General features: G+C 38.5%; 1 protein-coding gene across 2 annotated transcripts in view; it reads right to left on the bottom strand.

Moving 5' to 3' along the window:
• BTBD8 (BTB domain containing 8) overlaps window positions 1-23,063 on the bottom strand; it is a 107,072-nt gene extending 84,009 nt beyond the window's left edge. The window contains exons 1-2 of one of the 2 annotated variants that reach the window (XM_059375374.1): window positions 22,771-23,063; window positions 16,255-16,452 (exon numbers count right to left, since the gene is read on the bottom strand). In XM_059375374.1, the coding sequence (XP_059231357.1) occupies window positions 16,255-16,452; window positions 22,771-22,919 (347 nt within the window). In that variant the 5' untranslated portion in view covers window positions 22,920-23,063. The remainder of the gene's footprint in view (window positions 1-16,254; window positions 16,453-22,770) is intronic. The other variant, XM_059375375.1, reaches the window with a different exon arrangement.
• Between the last annotated feature and the right edge of the window lie 404 nt (window positions 23,064-23,467).

Genomic DNA, 23,467 nt, shown 5'->3' with positions numbered 1-23,467 from the left:
AACAGGCATTGGACAACAGTGTTGTGATACTGTGGTTTATAACATGAAATATATATTTGGTCTTTGTCCATTGTTCATGGCACATATCTCCTAAAACCCTTGTAAATTCCCATGCAAGAGTTATAGAGACATTTTTGCTAGAATACTTAGCTTTGTTCCCAGTTCCTGAAATAGCACAAGAGGGCTAGAAGCGGAATGGATGGCTTTTCTTATCCATAACAAGCCCTTTGAACCACAGCAGAGTTTACATTAATGAGCTAGATGACATCTGGAAAGTTCCCAAGGACAGGGGCTGGTTGGCAAGAGTTTGAATTAATTATCAATGGCCAATGATTTCATCCACCATGCCTATGTAATAAAGCCTCCATAAAAACACTAAAGGATGGGATTCAGTGAACCTCTGGTTGGGGAACACATGGAGGAGCTGGGAGAGTGGTGTACCCAGAAAGTGCGTGGGAGCTCCACACCGCTCTCCACATACTCACCCTTTCCATCTCTTCCATCTGGCTGTTTTTGGTTTGTTTTTTTTTTTTTTTTTTTAAGATTTTATTTATTTGAGAGAGAGAGAGAGAATAAGAGAAAGAGAGTGTGCGAGGGCTGAGGTAAGAGGGAGAAGCAGATGCCCCACTGAGCGGGGAGCCTGACATAGTACTTGATTCCAGGACTCCAGGATCATGACCTGAGTTGAAGGCAGTTGACCAATCAACTGACCAACCGGGGCACCCTCCCCCACAATCTGGCTGTCCTTAAGTTACACCCTTGTAAGTAAATCAGCAATCTAGTAAGTAAAATCTTTTCCTGAGTTCTGTGAAATCTGTGTTCTAACAAATTAACTGAACCTGAGAAAGGAGTCATGGGAACATTCAACTCACAGCTTTTGGGCAAAAGCACAGGGAATACCCTGGACTTGCAAGTGGCATCTGAAAAGGGTTTGGGGCAGTCTTATGGGACTGAACCCTTAACCTGTGGGATCTAATAATATCTCCAGGTAGTGTCAGAATTGAATTAAATGGGTAGAACACCCAGCTGGTATCTGAAGAACCTCAGAGAATTACTTGGTATGGAGGAAAACTCCCACACATTTGGTAACCAGAAGGGACAGAAGTGAGTTATTCTATGAGTAGAGTATTAAAAGTAAACACACAGTAATGTTTTTCCTTTACAGGTGTCCAGACAATCCAACAGGAAAAGAACAGTCTCTTCAAAAGACGATGCTGAGACAACTGGATATCCAAATACAAAAGAACAAAGCTGGATACTAGCCTCATAATACATACAAAAATTAATTCAGTATAGGTGAAAGATCTAAATGTAAGAACTAAAAAAGTATACATGAATATAAATCTTCATTACCTTGGATTAGGCAATGGTTTTTTACACATAACACCAAAAGTACAAGTAACAAAAAAAAAAAAAGAAAGAAAGAAAGTTAAAATCATAGAAATTATAAACTTTTGTACTTTCAAAGACACTATGAAGAAAGTTAAAAGACAACTCACAGAATGGGAGAAACTGTTTGCAAATTACATACCTGATAAAAAAAACTTATATCTAGAACATATAAAGAATTTTAAAATCCTTTTACATAGAACAAAATTCCTTTTTTTTAAGATTTTATTTATTTATTTGACAGAAAGAAAGCACAAGTAGGCAGAGAGGCAGGCAGAGAGAGAGAGGAGGAAACAGGCACCCTGCCAAGCAGAGAGTCCGATGCGGGACTCGATCCCAGGACTCTGAAATCATGACCTGAGCCACCCAGGTGCCCACAAAATTCTTTTTTAAAAATGATTTTATTTATTTGAGAGAGAGACAGAAAGCGCATGCAGATACACAAGAGAGAACATGAGCAGGGGTCAGGGTAGAGAGAGAAGCAGACTCCCCATGGAGCAGGGAGCCTAATGCAGGGCTCAATCCCAGGACCCTGTGATCATGACCTGAGCCAAAGGCAGACTCTTAACCCACTGAGCCTCCTAAGTGCCCCAGAATAAAATTCATATATAGAGACTATGTACAGAATATCAAATATATAAAGAATTTAAAAATATAAACAATTTAATAATATAAAGACAAATGACCCAACTTAAAATGGGCAAAGAATGTGAATAGAGTTTACCAAAGAAGATATATAATAGCCAATATGCACATAAAAAGATATTCAACATCAATAGCCATCAGAGAAATACAAATCAAAATCACAATGAGATATCAATTCACACCCACTATGGTGACTATAATCAAAATGACAGATAATAACAAGTGTTGTCAAGAATGTAGAGCAACTGGAATCCTCATACATGCTTGTAGGAATGTAAAATGGTACAGCCTTTTTAGAAAGAGTCTGACATTTCCTCAAAAGTTTACCACATGACCCAGAAATTTCATTTCTAGGTATATAAGACAAGGAAAAGGAAAACATATGTTCCCATAAAAATCAGTACATCAATGTTCACAGTAGAATGATCCATAACTGCCAAAAAGTCAACAACCCAAATGTCTATCAGCTGATGAATGGATAAACAAAATATGGTATATCCATATGCACAGAAGATTTAACATAGCAGCCCTGACTACTATCTTTTAAAAGACTTAATTATAAGGTTGGCCCTTGGCTGGTATCTGGGAAAATGATTTCGGGAGTGTTCCTGACATTCTATAAATGACAAGCATGGCTCATTGTACCTAAACTATTTATACAAAGAGTTATACAAATAATATGGTTTATGCTTAACACCTGCTTTCCTTCCAGGGGTCTGGAATATGGATGCACAATAGACACATGGTGCCTACATGACAAGCACCTGGTAAAAACCCTGGGCACTGAGCTTTTTATTATTTTCTTTTTCTATTTTTTTGAGTTTACAGAATAACTTTATTTATTTATTTATTTATTTATTTTCTATTTTCAGCATAACAGTATTCATTATTTTTGCACCACACCCAGTGCTCCATGTAATCCGTGTCCTCTCTAATATCCACCACCTGGTTCCCCCAACCTGAGCTCCCCTGGTTGGCAACATTTCAAAAGTGTTGTCATAACTCATTACTAGGAGAATGAAGCATGTCCTGTGTGACTCCACTGGAAAAGACCCTTGGAAGTTTGCGCCTAGTTTCCTATGGACTTCACTTCACATGCCTTTTCTCTTTATTTATTTATTTTTTTTTTTGTAGTAAATCACAGCCCAGAATATGACTATATGCTAAGTCTTAGACACCTAACAAATCATCAAACCTGAGGATGGCCATGATGATTCTCTATCCATCATACAATGAAATATTTGGCCACGAAAACAGGAGACAGGAATCCATTAGAATCACAGAGGAGAACATAGGCAGTTACCTCTTCGATAGCCACAACAACTTCTTTCAAGATAAGTCTCCAAAGGCAAAGGAAACAAAAGTGAAAATGAACCTTTGGGACTTCATCAAGATTAAAAGCTTCTGCACAGCAAAGGAAATAGTCAACAAAACAAAGAGGCGACCCACAGAATGGGAGAAGATATCTGCAAATGACAGTACAGACAAAAGGCTGATATCCAGGATCTATAAAGAACTTCTCAAACTCAACACACACAGAACAGATAATCATGTCAAAAAATGGGCAGAAGATATGAACAGACACTTCTCCAATGAAGACATACAAATGGCTATCAGACACATGAAAAAATGTTCATCATCACTAGCCATCAGGGAGATTCAAATCAAAACCACATTGAGATACCACCTTACACCTGTTAGAATGGCCAAGATCAGCAAGACAGTTAACAACAAGTGCTGGAGAGAATATGGAGACAGGGAACCCTCTTACACTGTTGGTGGGAATGCAAGTTCGTGCAGCCAATTTGGAGAACAGTGTGGAGATTCCTTAAGAAATTAAAAGCAGAGCTTCCCCATGACCCTGCAATTGCACTACTGGGTATTTATCCTAAAGATACAGATGTAGTTAAAAGAAGGGCCATCTGTACCCCAATGTTCATAGCAGCAATGGCCACAGTCACCAAACTGTGGAAAGAACCAAGATGCCCTTCAACGGATGAATGGATAAGGAAGATGTGGTCCATATACAGTATGGAGTATTATGCCTCCATCAGAAAGGATGAATACCCAACTTTTTTATCAACATGGATGGGACTGGAAGAGATTATGCTGAGTGAAGTAAGTCAAGCAGAGAGGGTCAATTATCATATGGTTTCACTTATTTGTGGAACACAAGAAATAACACAGAGGACATGGGGAGATGGAGAAGAGAAGGGAGTTGAGGGAAATTGGAGGGGGAGATGAACCATGAGAGACTATGGACTCTGAAAAACAATCTGAGGGTTCTGAAGGGGCAGTGGTTGGGAGGTTAGGTGAGCCTGGTGGTGAGTATTATGGAGGGCATGTATTTATTGCATGGAGCACTGGGTGTGGTGCATAAACAATGAATTCTGTTACACTAAAAAGATATTTAAAAAATTAAAAATTAAAAAAAAAATAAAATAAAGTGAGATCAAATAACACGTGTTTTTCTCCTGCCATTTAATTGTGTGAATGCGGGAATGGATTTAAGGTTGGGGCTTTGCTGTGCATATAAGATAAATTCAGAGGGGACAAGGGAAAAGAAGCTGTATGTAAAGGAAGTGATATAATGACAGATAAAAATATTTAAACTAAGTAAGGATAGAAATAAGGACATAAGAGGATCAAAGACAATAAAACTGTGGTAAGAGTCATTGCAGGTCCTGATGAGTATCAGTAAGTTATTAGATTTGGGAGTTTTAAAAGAGTGAGGTAGAGAAATGGGAAGTACAAGTTAGAAGTTGAAATGTCTGGGATCAAGATTATGGAGGATTGCCGTTATTGATAATGACACGATTTAGGATTTGACATGGTAGTGAGGTAGCATGGAGAACAAGATTACTGGAAGACAAGAATTAAAGGAACCAAGAGGCCATGGTATTGGAAACATGACCTACATTGCAATTTTAATTACCAAGAGTTCATTCAAGAGCAACTGAGCACATGCCTCCCATGGATACAATTAGATAACACCCACATCTGTGTAATAACCTAGGAAACAAAGTGAAGACTGGTAGAACAGACTCTCCACAGCTAGATGTACAGAAGAGGCCCATCAAAAAGGGCAGGAAGGGCAGAGATGCTGTTAGGAGCCAACAGCCCTCGGGACTGTGGGAGAGAGGGACGCCATGAGTGTGAAGAGGATCAAACACTGGCCATGGGGTAGCCACATGGGAAAGATGATCCCCATTACATTTGGCTTTGAAAACCATATGTACTTAACAATCAGTGGGGCTTAACATCTGGAACCTTAAAAAATCAGTAGGCAGAGCTCTGGGATAGCCAGAAGCCCCCTTCTTTAAAGAGCGAGCACAACAAACAGCCAGGAGAAATACAGCATAAAAGCAGGAGCTTGTGTATCTAAGGTATATGGGAAGGGGATTTATTTACTAATCTCAAGAGTGTGTGCTGGAGAAGCAGGGATCTTAGGGAACTTCTCCAAGAACAAACAGCTGCTCAGGACCATTTCCCTTCCCAACACTAATGCCTAGATACAAAGGCACCTGCGGGAATAAGCAGAGCATGTACACTCTCCATGTATACGCTAAAGCATGCTCCACACCCTTATTCTCCTGCAGAAATGCCTCTGCATCACAGCCTTGGCAGGACTTTTCCCTAGGGGCTGCAGAACCCGACCCACAACTGACTGACACAGACCTACTCACACCCATCCCTCAATCTGATGCAGACCTGCCCCATTGAATACATTCTTGGCTGAAGCCCATCCAAAGCAGTGCCATAATTCTGGCAGTGTGCAAGCCACTGACAGAAGCCATCAACACTTCAATGTGACTCCTGCCCTAGGAGACGGGAAATTAACAACACACACAAATCCTAAATGCAGCCCTAGCAGTGGGCTAGGGACAGACATCTGGTTTCACTCCAGGCCCACCCACCAATGAAAGCTTCTCAGGAGACAACACGGGGGAAACCCCTGTGGTTCCATGCAATTGCATCTCTGGCAAATGGCTGGTCTGACTCAGTTAAGCCCAAGGAAGCCCCAGACAGGCCCACTAACAACAAAGGGACCAAATCCTGCTCACAACAAGCAAAGAGAGCCATTGCAGACAACTAGACTGAAGGTAAATGTGGTTCAGCAACAACACTAGGGTACATTCACCACATATAAAAGATATCTCTGAAGAGCCAGGCTCTGGTGAACAGGAGACACAGCACAATAGAGCATTATAAGACCTCTTCTTTATAAGACCACTACTTTCATGAGGAGAAGAGAAGCTGACTTTCCTAACACATAGAAACAGATACAGAGAGTTAGATAAAATAAGGAGACAGGAGAATATGTACACATGAAAGAACCGGACAAAATCACAGCAGGACACCTAAACAAAATGGAGATTAATATGTCTGATAGAGAATTAACAGTAATTGTCATGAAGATACTCACTGGACTTGAGGAAAGAGTGGAGAACCTCAGTGAGACACTTAACAAAGACAGAGTAAATATGGAAAAGAACCAATCACAGAAGAACTCAGTAACTGAAATTAAAAATACACTAGAGAGAATAAATAGCAGACTAGAGGAAGCAAAAAAATGGATGAGCGACTTGGAGGCCAGAGTAATGGAAAGCAATCCAGCTAAAAAGGAGAGAGAAAAATAGTAATAAAAGAATCAAAACAGTCTACAGGAACCCTGCAACACCACCAAATATAGTAACATTTGCTGTGACAACACCAAATATAATAACATTTGCATTACAGGGATCCAAAAAGAAGAGACAGAAAAGGGAGCAGAAAATTTATCTGAAAAATAATGCCTGAAAACTTACTGAATCTAGGGAAGGAAACAGAAATAAAGATCCAGGAGGCAAAGACAGTACCCAATAAAATCAACCCATGGAGGTCCACACCAAGACACACAGTTATTAAAATGGTGAAAAGTGGTTATAAAGAATTTTAAAAGCAGAAATAGAAAAGAAAACAGTAACATACAAGGGAAAACCCAGTAAGGCTAGAAACTTTTCAGCAGAAACTTTGCAAACCAGAAGAAAATGGCATGATATATTCAACGTGCTGAAAGGAAAAAAATCTGCAGCCAAGAATACTCTATCTACCAAGGCTATCATTGACAAATGAAGAAGAGATCAAGAGTTCCCAGACAAACAAATGTTAAAGGAATTCATCACCACTAAACCAGAATTTTAAAGGGAACTCCTTCAGTGGAAAGAAATGACCACAAATAGCTGTTAAAAAAAAAAAAATCCAGAATACAAAAGCAGTAAAATTAAGTTTATCTACTAAAATCAGTCAATGATTCCTAAAATAGAAGGATGTAAAATATGACACCATATACCTAAAATGTGGCAGGGCTGGGGGGAGGGGAGTTAAGAATGTGTTCAAACTTAAGGAACCATCAATGTAATATGGACTTCTATATGTGTAAGATAACATACATAAACCTAATGATAATCACAAACTAAAACCAGTAATAGATATCAAAAAATAAAGAGAAAGGAATTCAAGTATATCGCTAAAGAAAGCCAGCAAACTGTAAGAGAAGAGAGTAAGAAAGGAAGAGAAGAACTACAAAAACAACCATTAGAAGTAGCAAAATGGCAATAAGTCCATACCTTTCAATAGTTACATAGAATGAAAATGCATTAAATGCTCCAATCAGAAGACACAGGGTGACAGAACAGATAAAAAAGCAGGAACCATCTATATGCTGCCTACAAGAGACTCATTTCACACTAAAGACACATGCAGATTGAAATTAAGGGAAAAGCAATCATCATGCAAATGGTAGTGAAAAGAAAGCCACAGGAGCAATACTTATATTGGACAAAATAGACTTCAAAACAAAGAGACAGAGAAGGACACTATGTAATCATAAAGGGAACAATCCAACAAGCAGATATAAAATAATTGCACATATTTATGCACCCAAAATGGGAGCACCCAAATATATAACACAGTTAATAATAAACATAAAGGAAGTAACCAATAGTATAATACGATAATAACAAAGAACTTCAATACTCCACTTAACATCAATGGGCAGATGATCCAAACAGAATCCACAAAGAAACATGGAACCATATGGATCTAATGGATATAATCAGAACATTCCATCCTAAAACTGGAGAATCCAAATTTTCTTCAAAGATTTTTTTTTTTTTTTTAACAGAGATCACAAGTAGGCAGAGAAAGAGAGAGAGGAGGAAGCAGGCTCCCCACCAAGCAGAGAGCTGACGTGGGGCCCAATCTCAGGACCTTGATCCTAGAGCCTGAGCTGAAGGCAAAGGCTTTAACCCACTGAGGCACCCCTACAAATTCTCTTCAAATGCAAACACAGCACTCTCCAGTACAGATCACATGTTAGGTCACATAACAAATCTCAACAAACTTAAAAAGATCAAAGCCATGCCATAAATCTTTTCTAATCACAATGCTATGAAACTAACAATCAACCATAAGAAAAAAATCTGAAAAGAACACACATACATGGAGGTTAAATAACATGTTACAAAACAATGAATGGGTTAACCCAGAAATCAAAGAGGGAAAACAAATACATGGAGACAAAGAAAATGAAAACAACAATGGTTCAAAATCTTTGGGATGTAGCAAAAAAGCCCTAAGGGTCAACACTGCAGCAATTTAGGCCTACTTCAAAAACAGTAAAAATTTCAAATAAACAACTTAATGTAACACCAAAGGGAGCTAGAAAAACAAAACAAAACAAAGCCAGAAGGAAAGAAATAAAGATTAGAGCAGAAATAAGTGAAATAGAAACCAAAAAACAATAGAATGTATCAATGAAACCAGGAGATACTTTGAAAAGCTCAACAAAATTAATAAACTTTAATCTAAACTCCTAAAAAAGGAGAGAGCGCGAGAACACAAATAAACATAAACAAAGAAAGAGGAGAAATAATAACATCACAAGAGAATATTATGAAAAATCATATGCCAATAAACCAGACAACCTAGAAGACATATATGAATTCCTAGAAATATATAACCACCCAAAACTGAATCAGGAGAAATAGAAAATTTGAACAGGCCAATCACCAGCAATGAAATTAAATCAGTAATTAAAAAAAAAAAAAAAAAAAAAAACTCCCAACAAACAAAAGTCTAAGACCAGACAGCTTCACAGGTGAATTCCAACAAACATTTAAAGAAGAGTTAATACCTATTCTTCTCCAGCACCTAGGTGGCTCAGTCCATTAAGTGTCTGCCTTTGGCTCAGATCCTGATCTCAGTGTCCTGGGCTCCCTCAGCAGGGAGCCTGCTTCTCCCTTTCCTACTTGCACTGCTTGTGCTTGCTTTCTCTCTCTCTCTCTGTCAAAAAAAAAAAAAAACTATTCTTCTCAAAAAAAAAGGAAAGACAGCTTCCAAATTATTCCATAAGCCCAGCATTACCCTGATAGTAATACCAGATAAAGATACCTTAAAAAAAAGAAAAGAAAACTACAGGTCAATACGTCTGATGAATATAGATGCAAAAATCCTTAACAAAGTATTAGCAAATCAAATCCAACAATCCATTAAAAAAAATCACTCACCATGATCAAGTAGGATTTATTTCCAGGATTCAATATCCACAACACAATCAATGTGATACACCACATCAACAAGAGAAATAATAAAAACCATATGATCATCCCAAAAGATACAGAAAAAGTGCTTGACAAAGTACAATATCCACTCACGAAAAAAAAAAAATCCTCAATAATGTAGATTTAGAGGGAACATACCTCAACAAAATAAAGGCCATATATGAAAAACTCAGAGCTAACATCCTCCTCAGTGGGAAAAAACTGAGAGCCTTTCCACTAAGATCAGAAACAAGATAAGGATGTCTACTCTTACCACTTTTATTCAACACAGTATTAGAAGTCTTAGCCACAGTATTCATAGAGAAAGAAGAAATGATAGTCTTCCAAATTGGTAAAGAAGTAAAACTTTCACTATTGACAGATGACATGATACTATATACAGAAAATTCTAAACACTCCATCAAAAAACTACTAGAACCAATAAATCAATTCACTAAAGTCGCAGGATTCAAAATCAACATAAAAAAATCCATTGCATTTCTATACACTAATAAAGAAGCAACACAAAGAGAAATTAAAAAACAATCCCATTTAAAATCACATCAAAAATAATAAGATACTTAGGAATAAAACTAAACAAGGAGGTGAAAGACCTGTACTCTGAGAACTATAAAACATTGATGAGAGAAACTGAAGATGACACAATGAAATGGAAATATATTCCATGCTCATGGATTGGAAGAACAACTATTGTTAAAATGTCTATACTGCTAGGGGCTCCTGGGTTCGCTCAGTCAGTTAAGCAACCAACTCTTCATTTTAGCTCAGGTCATGATCCCAGGGTTGGGAGATCAAGCCCAGAATCGGGGTCCATACTCAGCGCAGAGTCTGCTTGGTATTCTTTCCCTCTTCCTCCCCCTCTCTCTTTGCCCCTCCCCCTGCTCATGCCCTCTCTAAAATAAATAAATAAATAATCGTTTTTAAAAATGTCTATAATAGGGACGCCTGGGTGGCTCAGTTGGTTAAGCAGCTGCCTTCGGCTCAGGTCATGATCCCGGCGTCCTGGGATCGAGTCCCACATCGGGCTCCTTGCTCTGCAGGGAGCCTGCTTCTGCCTCTGCCTTCGACTCTGTCTGCCTGTGCTCGCTCTCACTCTCTCTCTTTCTGACAAATAAATAAATAAAATCTTTAAAAAAAAAAAGTCTATAATACCCAAAACAATCTACGTAATGCAATCCCTATCAAAATACCAATAGCATTTTTCACAGAACTAGAACAAACAACCTTAAAATTTGTATGGAACCACAAAAGACACTGAATAGCCAAAACAATCTTGAAAAAGAAACAAAGCTGGAAATACCACAATCCCAGATTTCAAGATACGCTACAAAACTACAGTAATCAAAACAGTATGGTACTGGCATAAAAATATAGGTATAGATTAGTGAAACAGGATAGAGAACCCAGAAATAAACCCACGATTATATGGTAAACCAATCTCCGATAAAGGAGGCAAGAATATCCAATGGGGAAAATTCTTTTCAACAAATGGTGCTGGGAAAATTACAAGCAAAATAATGAAACTCAACCACCTTCTCACACTATGCATATAAATAAACTCGACATGAGTTAAGGACTTAAATGAGAGACCTGAAACCATTAAAATCCTTGAAAAGAAGAGTACAGGCAGTAAGACCTCTGACATCAACTATATCAACATTTTTCTAGATATGTCTCCTGAAGCAAGGGAAATAAAAGCAATAATAAACTACTGGGACTATATCAAAATAAAAAGCTTCCGCACAGTCAAAGAAGCAGTCAGTGAAACTAAGACAATCCAGTGAATGGAAGAAGATATTTATAAATGACATAACCAATAAAGGGTCAGTATCCAAAATATATAAAGAACTTATATAACTCCACACCAAAAAACCCCCAAATAATCTCATTTAAAAATGGGCATAAGAGGGACGCCTGGGTGGCTCAGTTGGTTAAGCGGCTGCCTTCGGCTCAGGTCATGATCCCAGCATCCTGGGATCGAGTCCCACATTGGGCTCCTTGCTCGGCAAGGAGCCTGCTTCTCCCTCTGCCTCTAGCCTGCCACTCTGTCTGCCTGTGCTTGTGCTCTGTATCTCTCTCTCTCTCTAACAAATAAATAAAAATCTTTAAAAAAATTTAAAAAAATAAAATAAAAAATGGGCAGAAGACCTGAGTAGGAATTTTTCCAAACAATACAGACAGATGGCAACAGAAACATAAAAAGATGTTCAAACGCACTCATTATCAGAGAAATGCAAATCAAACCCACGATGAGGTATCACCCCACACCTCTCAGAATGGCTAGAAGATAAGAAACAAGCACTGGCAAGGATGTGGAGAAAGTGGAACTCTCACACACTATTGGTAGGAATGCAAACTGGTGCAGTCACTGTAGACAACAGCATGGAGGTTCCTCAAAAAGTTAAAAATAGAATTACTATATGATCCAGTAATTCCACTACTGGGTATTTATCCAAAGAATACAAAAACACTTATTGGAAAAAAAATTACTATATGTTACCCCTATGTTGACTGCAGCATTATTTACAATAATCAAGTTATGGGGGTGGCTGGGTGGCTCAGTTGAGCAGTTGCCTTCAGCTCAGGTCATGATCCCAGGGTCCTGGGATCGAGTCCCATATTGGACTACCTGCTCAGCGGAGAGCCTGCTTCTTCCTCTCCCTCTCCCTCTGCCTGCTGCTCTGCCTACTTGTACTCTCTATCTCTGAGTCAAATAAATAAAACCTTTAACAATAACCACCATATGGAAGCAACCCAAGTGTCCATCAAGAGATGAATGGATAAAGAAGGTGTAGTACATATACACAAAAAATATTACTGAGTCATAAAAAAGAATGAAATCTTGCCAATTCCAACAACATGAGTGGATCAAGAGGATATAATGTTAAGGGAAGTAAGTCAGAGAAAGACAAATACCATATGATTTCACTCATTTGTGGGATTTAAGAAACAAAACAAATGAACAAAGAAGAAAAGAGAAACTAAAAAGCAGGCTCTTAACTATAAAGAACAAACAGATGGCTACCAGAGGGGAGGTGGGGGGGATGGGTGAAACAGATGAAGGGGATTAAGAGTACACTTATCATGATGACCACTGTGTATTGTACACCTGAAACTAATACAATACTGTATATTAACTATACTAAAATTAAAATTAAAAATCACTTAATTAACATATTTTTTAAAAAGTAAGAAAGAAAGAAAAAATGAGGAGGACTGACTTAAGGGGTTATAGATGACTGGCTACTGATATAGACTGGCAAGATGAAATTCAAAGAAGTTTAGGAAGATGGAGGAAAAATATCTGAAGGCAGCAATTGGTTTTTAAATGTTTTAAAATGCACCTGGGAATTAGTTTTATTCAGGTATGCTGAGGCCAAGTGATTAAGAAATGATTGCCATTGAAAAGACAGTTTGTAATTTACAGTCCCCAAGGGGAAAGAGGTACCACATCAGGAATGGCTACATGGGGAAGCAATAGGATTGATCTGGAAGAAGAAGGAGGGAGAGCTAAGCACAATGCAGAAGCCTTTATTATGTTTTCTGTGGAAAGGAGTGAGTGGGGCAAAGTAAACAGCTGAAGAAGCTTAATAATAGACAGTTTTAATAATTGGGGCTGGGAGTGGGTGGGGGATGCTCTGGGCTAAGAGGATGGTCTTTAGTTGCCTAGTACTTGGCCCTGGGAAGATTAGGGCAAGGAATACTGCCTTGTAGAGTATAAGAATCAGAAAGACAAGGTGTTAGAATGGATTTAGGATTACCTGGTATGCTCACATGAATTACCCAACCCTAGGAGGAGCAGTCTCTGCCCAGTCAGTGAGGCTCCAGATGCCAGAGTATCAATGATACAGAAAATAAGAAAATATACTTAAATACAGTGAATACAACAAGACACCTATCCCACCCACTTCCAACCCTGCTAGTATAAGAAATGTGAGAGAAAATAACCATTAACTGAAAAAGCTGCAGAGGAAACACAATCTTTTGCTCTGTGCTGTTCTATGTGTTTATACCTTACTGACAAGTTATCTTAGCATCCCCCAGTAATTGATGTTAAGTTGTAAATTTAAAGGTGATTCCTCTTTAAAAAAAAAAAAAGACTGTGGAATAAATAAGTGAAGAGTTAAAGAAAAAAGGTCTTTCCTCTTTTCTTTACACACACACACACACACTCTCTGACAACTACAACAGGGTATGTCTTCTTAGAAAATCAGATTTTTATGATGTTAAGTTGAATTTTTGAATTTTAATCACAAGGTCATGAAGCAAGAACTATTTCCCATTGTCAATCATTTGAATCATATATGATGCTGCTATATATAAAACAATTTTTCACAGACTGTATTTCCCACTCTAACTCAAGTGCATAATACCAAAGGACTCTGTAATAAGTAGCAATATAACAATATTTCAAAAAAATTTTTTGGTTATCTAAAGAAAAAGATGTGCAATAAAGAACTGAATTTCATAAGTAAAATTTAAAAATTTATTTTTCAGAAGTTGCACTGAAAAAATTAATCTCCATATTTTACATTATAATCTTCTTATACTTTATATAGATGAAATTTCAATACACTCTGCTAGAAAAAAGAAGGGGTATGTCACAAGCACTTTCTCTGTGCAAGACACTACAAGAGATACCACTGAGGACATTCACATCAATGAGATGATCTCATTTCAAAGAGCTTACATAACCACAGACATACATGACTAACTTAATATAAAACAAAATGTGATTAAGTGCTTAAAATAGAGGCTGTGAAGTGCTATGAAGCACAAAGCCATCTACTCCAACCTCCTTGTTCTAAATATGAGAAAACTGAGGCTCACAGAAATCATAAAACAAGATAATACACAGCCCAAAGGCAGATCTCTGCCGGGTTGCCAAATCCAGTGCCTCCTCCACTCTACCATGCTATCTCTTAATTTTTTTTCTATTACTTTTCATGACAATAAATAAAAGAAAACATTGATATAGTTTCTTCCTTTCTCTGATATATAAAAATCTGACATATCCTATGGATCTTCATCTAAGCATTCGCTCAAGGGGTGCCTGGCTGGCTCAACAGAGAATGCAATTCTTGATCTCGGGATTGTTTGAGCCCCACATCGGATGTAGACATTACTTGAGAATAAAATATTTTTAAAAAAGAAGAAAATAAAATAAAAATAAACATACACTCAAGAAATATATCATTTCACAGAGCCTACCATAGGCCTACTACTATAAATAACACTTAATAAAATGTATTCCAGGGCGCCTGGGTGGCCTAGTGGGTTAAGCCTCTGCTTTCGACTCAGGTCATGATCTTAGGGTCCTGGGATGGAGCCTCGCATCGGGCTCACTGCTCAGTGGGTGCCTGCTTGTGATCTCTCTCTCTGTCAAATAAATAAATAAAATCTTTAATAAATAAATAAGTAAAATAAAATAAAATGTATTCTGTGTTTACTGTATGCCAACCCACTGTCCTAAGTGCTTTATAAGCATCTCACATAACCCACACAATAACACTGTGAGATACAATAACACTGTTATTATATCCACTTTTCAGATAAGGAAGCTAACAGTAAGTGATGAGTCAACATTCACACAGTTAGAAGTGGTAGGCATGGCTTGACTATAGACCCTGGTCCTTAGAACAATGTCACTACACAACAAACTAGGAAAAAAAAGTATACATTTTAAAATTGATAGTCAGAACTCAATGATGAGCTGATGATCTATACTGGGGAATGAGAATTATTTTTTGAATAGCACTTAAAATATCTGTTTAAATTATGTCATACTATTCTTATACACAGGGTAAGTCAAGGTTAGATAATTTTCCATTTATGCATATAGGAGTTTTATTGAAGAAACTCTGAAATAATAAAGAAGTCAGATTATTCAAGCATGTCAGAGCATAAAAAGAAGAAAAATAAACTAAATCACACAGGGGCGCCTGGGTGGCTCAGTGGGTTAAGCCTCTGCCTTTGGCTCAGGTCATGATATCAGGGTCCTGGGATCGAGTCCCACATCGGACTCTGTTTGGCAGGGAGCCTGCTTCCTCCTCTCTCTCTCTGCCTGCCTCTCTGCCTACTTGTGATCTCTCTCTGTCAAATAAATAAATAAAATCTTTAAATTCTACTCCCAAGAGGACATTTGGCAACATCTGGCGGCCATATTGATTGTCACAACTTGGGGGTGGGGAAACTCAGGAAGAATACTGGCATCTAAGGGCTAGAGGAGAGGGATGTTGCTAAACATCCTAAAATGCACAGCATAGCACAGATCCCACAACAAAGAATTATACAATCCAATATGTCAATAGTGCCACTGTCAAAAAACCTTGGCACAGAGCAATTCATTCAAATTACTAGAGAATACACTATTTCTCCTCTTTCATGCTCAATCTCAAACTAGTACTTAGTCTTTCCCAATACTGAGCCCTTAATACTCTGATACTCATACTTAGCCTCTACTATTACAAAGATAATTTGGAATGTAAATGAATGGATTTTTTTAGGTTATAAAACAGATATGAAAGTACAGGAAATAAAAACATACATATGTGTTGAAAAGATAAAGAGTTATATATTAGAATTAAATATGAGAGAAAAAAGATAAAGCACTTACTGTAAAAATGTTCTAAATTCTGAAGCTTCAAAGTTCTCCACAGCAATAGACTCATGATTTGTTAAATTATCAGATGTCTGTCCAACAGTATGAAAATAGAAGTCAGGAACCCTTGCTAAAAGGACTGCCTTGTGTGCTTTGAACAAAGTATTACCTACAGAGAAAGTAACATCTGTATGGATTTCTTCCCTTAGGAGCCTGTAATGAATAAAAAGGAACCAGAATTTAATTAGTGATACTCAGAAATATATAATATTCCCATTTCTATAAGATAATTTTTCAAAATAGCACACACTAAAAATACAAAGGTAAGTCACAAAATTAAAATAGCTTAATATGAAAATGAGTTTGTTCTCAGTTCATTCCAAAGAACACTGCTTAATACTGGCTTAGAATCTAATTTTCTAAAATTTATAGTGAATGGGGCACCTGGATGGCTCTGTGGGTTAAGCCTCTGCCTTCATCTCAGGTCATGGTCTCAGGGTCCTGCAATCAAGCCCCACAGCAGGCTCTCTGCTCAGCGGGGAGCCTGCTTACCGCCCCCCCACCAGCCTGCCTCTCTGCCTAGTGATCTCTGTCCGTCAAATAAATAAAAAAGATCTTTAAAAAAAATAAATAAAATTTATTGTGAAAACAAAGGTAACTCCACTCATAAGAGTAAGACTATTTTTTCAAAAAAATTTTTTTAATTCCTTCTGATCATAAAAAAATTTATATTCTGCTTTTTATATTGATTTTCCTTTAAAATGTACCTACTTTAGCTTTATTTCAGAAAAAGAACACAAATATGGTTACTGACTGCTGAAAAGAGTAAGTTTTTAAAAATCTTACTAAAGAAGCAAAAAAAGTAAAATGTCAACAACACAAGCAAGCTGAGTATAACAATAGACAATACAGATTAGAAACTGGTACATTTTGTTCTGACTATTGTTAAATATCAAGTCTGAAATGCAGGCTTGGCCGTCAAGAATGTGACATTTAAGCCCTTTTCCAGGTTTTTCCTCACACAAATAGAACAAATCACGCTATAATCTATTATTAAAATGATGGGCTCATGGGGTAACCCATTCAAATCCCTTTACTAATGCACATCGTTATGGTAAAGCCCACTGATTACATGTAAAGTGATGGAAGAACAGAAATCAGCATCATAATACAAACTGTCATAATCTTTTGTCCCTGTGGTAACTATATATTTCTACTCTCTAAATACTAAATAATACTTCATATCACTGTATCATTATCCTCCGCAAGATATGTATTCTCAGAGGACTTCCGTATCACAGGGTATACCTGGCAATCACACCAGTACACTATAGGAGGTAGAACTAATGGATAAAGATATCCATTACAGTGAAAGCTTAGAATGTTGCCACTGACACTCTTACTCCTCCAAGACCAAGTTAACGGCTCCTTCCTCTGATCCCAACACAACTAGTGCATACCTCTATACAGCCCTTCTGTCACTGCATCATTATTTTTTTGAGTATTTCTCTCTACTAGACAATAAATTCCCAAAGGCAAAAACTGTATATGCAGTATACAGAGCTCAGTATCTGCTTGTTCAATTTTGTTGTATTTTACACTAAAAAAACAAATGCTTCAGAGCACAAAACTTTCAGAACCTTGGAAACAATAAGCAAACAGAAATATTTTAGTCAATATTTTATTTATTTTTTTTAAGATTTTATTTATTTATTTGACAGATTGCAAGTAGGCAGAGAGGCAGGCAGAGAGAGAGGCGGAAGCAGGCTCCCCGCTGAGCAGAGAACCCAAAGCGGGGCTCGATCCCAGGACCCCAGGACCATGACCCAAGCAGAAGGCAGAGGCTCCTCACTGAGCCACCCAGGCGCCCCCATTTTAGTCAATATTTTAATCAATAAATTATTTTTATTAAGTAGTTTTTAAAGTTGTGTAAAAATGGGGGCACCTGGGTGGCTCAGTGGGTTAAAGCCTCTGCCTTCAGCTCAGGTCATGATCTCAGGGTCCTGGGATGGAGCCCTGCATCAGACTCCCTGCTCAGTGGGGAGCCTGCTTCCTCCTCTCTCTCTCTCTCTACCTGCCTCTCTGCCTGTCAAATAAATAAATAAATAATCTTTTGAAAAAAATAGAGTTATGCAATAATGTACTGGTTTCTCAAACATTAATAAAAAGTCAAACTGCACATCAATTTATTCCTTCCTCCCATCTACCTTTTCTCCATCCTCCATTCTTCCCGAAGTGAATAAGAAAGCAATGCAGCTGGTAACCATATAACATCACTAGGGAATCTGCCTGGTTCTTAATACATGCTCATGAGTATTTGTTAAATAAAAAAAAATTAATGTGTTTAAAAAATTGTGAACATGAAAATATAGTGTCTTTTATTTTATAATACTACTTACATCAGTTACAAGAATATCTTGTATGTGATAAGTAACAGAATTATCCGACTCAGACTGGCTTAAATATTAAAGGGGGTTTATTGGCTCATCTAATAGTAAAGTCTAGAAGAAGGGCAGGTTGAATCAAAGCTCAACTCATGTCTAGGTCCAGCTTCTATCTCATTTCTCAGCCCACTGCTGCACTAATCTAATGCATTTTGGACTGCTGATTATCACTAAAAATGTATTAAGCATGTTCAATGTACCAAGCACTGGGTACAGATTGATGACTAAAACATGTGCACTCAAGGATTTTACTGAATAGTATGGAAGACAGGCCTGAAAATTAAAGACTGTAAAATAGTCAATAACACATATAAGTAAAATTTTTTCAGAGACAGGCATAAAAGACCTTACAGAGGACCAGAAAACCAAATGAGATTTCAAAGATCAAATAAGAGTTGGTCAGGGCAACAAGGCAAGGTCATAGTTAGTTAGTTCCTGGCTCCACGTTCCTTGCTAAGGTATGTGTGAATATGAAGCTACAGACTGGTCAGCAGAGAGTATTGAGGGGCTAAGAAGTGACAGATGAAGCTGCTAGGATAAAGACCAATAAGAGGCAAAGAGTTTAATTCCATCTTACAGTTGAAGGCAAATCACCAAATGATTAGAAACATGGACAAATTCATTTTCCAAAATATCACCTATTAGTTGTGTAGACAAGGAATTAGAGGGAAATGAGAATGAGAATGAGAAAATTAATGCACAACACAGATGAATGATGGCTTGAGGCTGGCTTGAGCCAGGAGAGATCAATAGTGATTTAGACTATGGAATAGAATTAAAATATACTTTGGTAATAAAATTGGCAGGAGGTGGTGACTGAATGTAGGTGAATGAAAGGGAATAACCTCTCTTTTTTGGCTTGAACGACTGGGTGCTGATGATACCATCAACCTTTACTGTCTATTTGCTATTCCAACCTTCATTTTCAATTCCAGACATATTTCCAATTGTCTCCTGCATATGGCTTCCTCAACATTCACCATGCTCCTCCCTTTCAAATGCCCCAAGACTTGGCTTGTTTCCTTTCCCCTGTACCTCCACATATAATTGGTTACCGACCCCATCAACTTGCACATGTGAATCCCTTCCCCTTTTTCCATCACCACTGCCTTACGTATCCCTTGACTATTACAAAATCTCCTAGCTAATTTCCTTGTTTCTAATTTCTCTTCCCTCAACTCAAGAACTAAATGTTAATTTTCTATTTTAAAAACACCTATGGCTCTCCACTGCCTCCACAATATATTCCAAACCCTTCACTAAAGAAAGAAGGCCTCCACGATCTAGTCTTAGTTTACCCATTCACACTCATCTGCTATCACTTCGGTTGCAGGCCATACCCACAATCCCCTCCCAAAAAGCTACCAAATTCATTTATCATTCATATATGGCTTGTCTTTGTAGCACATGACTCTGATGCTCTTAACGACATCTGAATGAATAATGGAATGAGCCAAGGTTAGCCATCAGCCAATGTGGTAGTTAAACAAGTAAACTCTAGCAGAGATGGTCTATAATAAACAGGAACCAAGTGATGACACTGTATTAGAGTTTCAGCGCAAATCCAAACTAGAGTAAGAAAAAGAAAGGGTAAGGATAGAAGCAAAGATAAAGGAAATAAATTACCAGAAGATCATTTTGTATAACTTTTGCAGAGAAAACAGACTGAGTAGGCTCATATTCTGGTTGTATGACCTTGGGCAAGTTATTTAACGTTTTTGGAGTCAGAATGTCAAGGTTTTTATTTGGACTCTTATCACTTCATGCCTAATACTCAGTTTCCTTATCTGTTAAATGGAAATAATACCAAGACTTACTTCACAGGGTAGTCAACCCAGCATCTAGCTAATAGTAGAAGAGCAATAAGTTTAGGTATTTTTATTACAACTGTCCTGAATAATGGTGTACTTCTCAATGAGGTCTTACTGTATAATTGCTGTTATATCCCAAGCAACTTTCCAATTCTACAACAGATCTGGCTTTTTGACCACTGAAACAGCTTTTTTACTCACTTCTCCATCTACTCTATTATCTCAGGTCACCCAGAGGTGTCTCTGTTCCCTGATGTTTAAGAATCTAATGCAACTTGCTTTCCCAAAATATATCAAACTCTTTCAAATCTCTGTGTTTTTATAAAAGCAATTTCCTTTGTTGAGATATCCTCTGACTTTTCCCTTCCTAATCTTTACCTAATCAATTAGGAATCAATCCTCAAGAGATCAAACACCACCCTAAAAATGTTCCCTAAACTCACCCCAGTCCCCATAACTTTTGTTTGACTATTATCTCTCTTACTGGTGTGTAAGCACAACACCGAAGATACGTCTTATTAATCTTTGATTCTTCAGGACCTAGTACAAATCTAGGTACATGGTGGGTGCCAGATACTTCATTAATATTTGCAGAATAAATCCATTTTATTTCTGTGTTTGAAAAAGATTAATTTGGTACAAGAATTAGGGTGCTGGGTACACATATGAAGTTTTCTTGTTAAAAAATAAAAAGAACTGCTACATCTTTTTCTTTCTTTTTTTTTGCTTGTAATAGGAACCTGGGAGTTCAGGATCCTATCCTTAATTGCTGCTCAGATGAGTTCACCTACTATACCTGAATTTCATTTTCTTTATATAAATCAGACATCTTATCTTCCTTAAATTCCTGACACCGTAACACTTACAATTCAACCCAAAGAATAAAGTCACTGAAAAGAAGGAGTGCCTCATTCTTACAGATTCACCCTAGAAACAGAACAACTTCAGTTTTATTTCTCCATATTTTTCATTAATCCCTCACTGGTGGAGACAAAGCAGCATCTCTGGCAGATGAGTCCAAATTAAAGGGAATTTTTTTTACTACATAGAAAGCACAGTTTATAGCTGCTGGAGCTTAAGTGTAGGGGATAGAAAGCACTTAAAAAAAAAAAAGCAGAATGCTGCACAACTGTTGGTTATTAGTGGTAATTATGTTTACTGTAGTTCAGTAGTTCTCAAAGTGTGACTCAGCAGCTAGCAGCAGCAGCAGCATCACCTGGGACCTTGTTAGAAATGCAAAGGCTCTCTTCCTGACCAACTGAATGAGTATTATGGTCTTGGACCCAGTAAATCTAAGTTTTAACAAGCCCTCCAGGTGATTCTGATGCACACTAAAGCTTACAAAATCAGTTTTGGTGGAAATGGCAATTGGCTAGGGAATACTTCTAGGCTTTATTTTCTTTATAGACTGAGATGTCATTAACCGGATTCACTAGAGCCTGAGTTAAGCTTCAGAACATCCCTCCACTTGCTTGTGTCCTCATGGGAGGGGGAAGTTGCTGGGAGCTGTAGAGTGTTCTAGGTGAAGAGGGGAAACCAGTTTGCAGTCAGGAAATATTTCTACGTAAATATTTCTGGTAAACTGTTTAAAGAAAATTCTGAAGAAAAGACCTCCAAGACTCCACTAATCTATTTTTTCCTTAATCTAAGTAAATATTCATTTTTATACCTAACGTTTTTCTTAAACTAAGCTTCTTTTTTTAAAGTGTACTCTTCAGTACCATGAAACCTGCCTGGATCCATTCCAACCTTAGTGAGGTGTCTTTCAAAAACTAAGCCTAGGGGCGCCTGGGTGGCTCAGTGGGTTAAAGCCTCTGCTTTCGGCTCAGGTCATGATCCCAGGGTCCTGGGATCTATGCCCCGCATCCGGCTCTGCTCAGCAGCGAGCCTGCTTCCCCTTTCTCTCTGCCTACTTGTGATCTCTCTCTCTCTGTCAAAAACAAACAAACAAACAAACAAACAACAACAACAAAAAAAAAAAAACAGAACTAAGCCTAGTCGTCTTATTCTGTCATAAACTGGGGGCTGCATATAACTATGATACTAATTTTGGTTTCCGTTTTTAATCTGGTACGTTATCTCCGAGGTGCTCCGGATTGGGTTTTTTAGGGTGAGGTAACAGCTCTGTAGTGAGGAGACTGGTGGACGTCCCACAAAAGCCTGAGGCGAGGAAAAGGAGGAGCGGGGGATGGAGTGGCCGAGAAGGGGCCACAGCTTCTGGGGCGGAGGTAGATGCCTTAAGAACTGAAGCAGCCAGAGTTCCCGCCTCCTCCTACCTGAGCAGATCCTGGCTGAGCTGCTCCGACACCACCGCCTTCAGCCGGCGCCGCTCACAGGGCCCCTTTCTTTGCAACCCCTTACTGCAAACTCCAGGGGACCCCAGAAGTACCATGGGCGCCGCGCTACCCTCCCCACAGCCGGCCATGTCCTACAAAGGTACCGCGGCACCCCGCAGGCCCAGTGTGGGATCTCAATCGCCGGCTGTGGAAGAAGGGGGCGTTGCCGACCCAACGCTCAGGTCCGACCCGAATCCGCCCCTCAGAGAAAGGTTGACGCCTCCCCGGTTGCACACGGTCCCTTACGGCAGCAGGGCAGCTCTGCGGGGCGATCTGGGAGGCTCGCGCCGACACGTGACCCCAGAAGGGTGTGCGCAGGCGTAGTAGTTCTGTTTACTTAGGCCGGGAGGCACCCCGCCCCCATTGCCTGGGAGCAAACCACGTCTAGGGAGTATCCAATCTCTCCGGTTATTTTTCCTGGGTCTCTTTGCGTTGGAGGTGGTGCCAATCACTCAATTTAATAGTTTTATTGCGAACCAAGTTCAGATCAACCTGCGAACCTTTCCACGTTATGTCTTCCTGGGATGTCAGCGCTCCCCCCCCCCCCCCACGAAAAAATAGGTTCACAGGACCCTTTACGGTGGCGAGTCACGCTCCCTTATTTTGTTGCTTTAGGCAAGAAAAACTGGGGATGTGA

Source organism: Mustela nigripes, chromosome 14 (genome assembly GCF_022355385.1).
Source record: "Mustela nigripes isolate SB6536 chromosome 14, MUSNIG.SB6536, whole genome shotgun sequence".
NCBI lineage: Eukaryota > Metazoa > Chordata > Mammalia > Carnivora > Mustelidae > Mustela > Mustela nigripes.
Note: the sequence above shows the minus strand (reverse complement) of the source record. Positions and strands in the feature narration are given on the sequence as shown.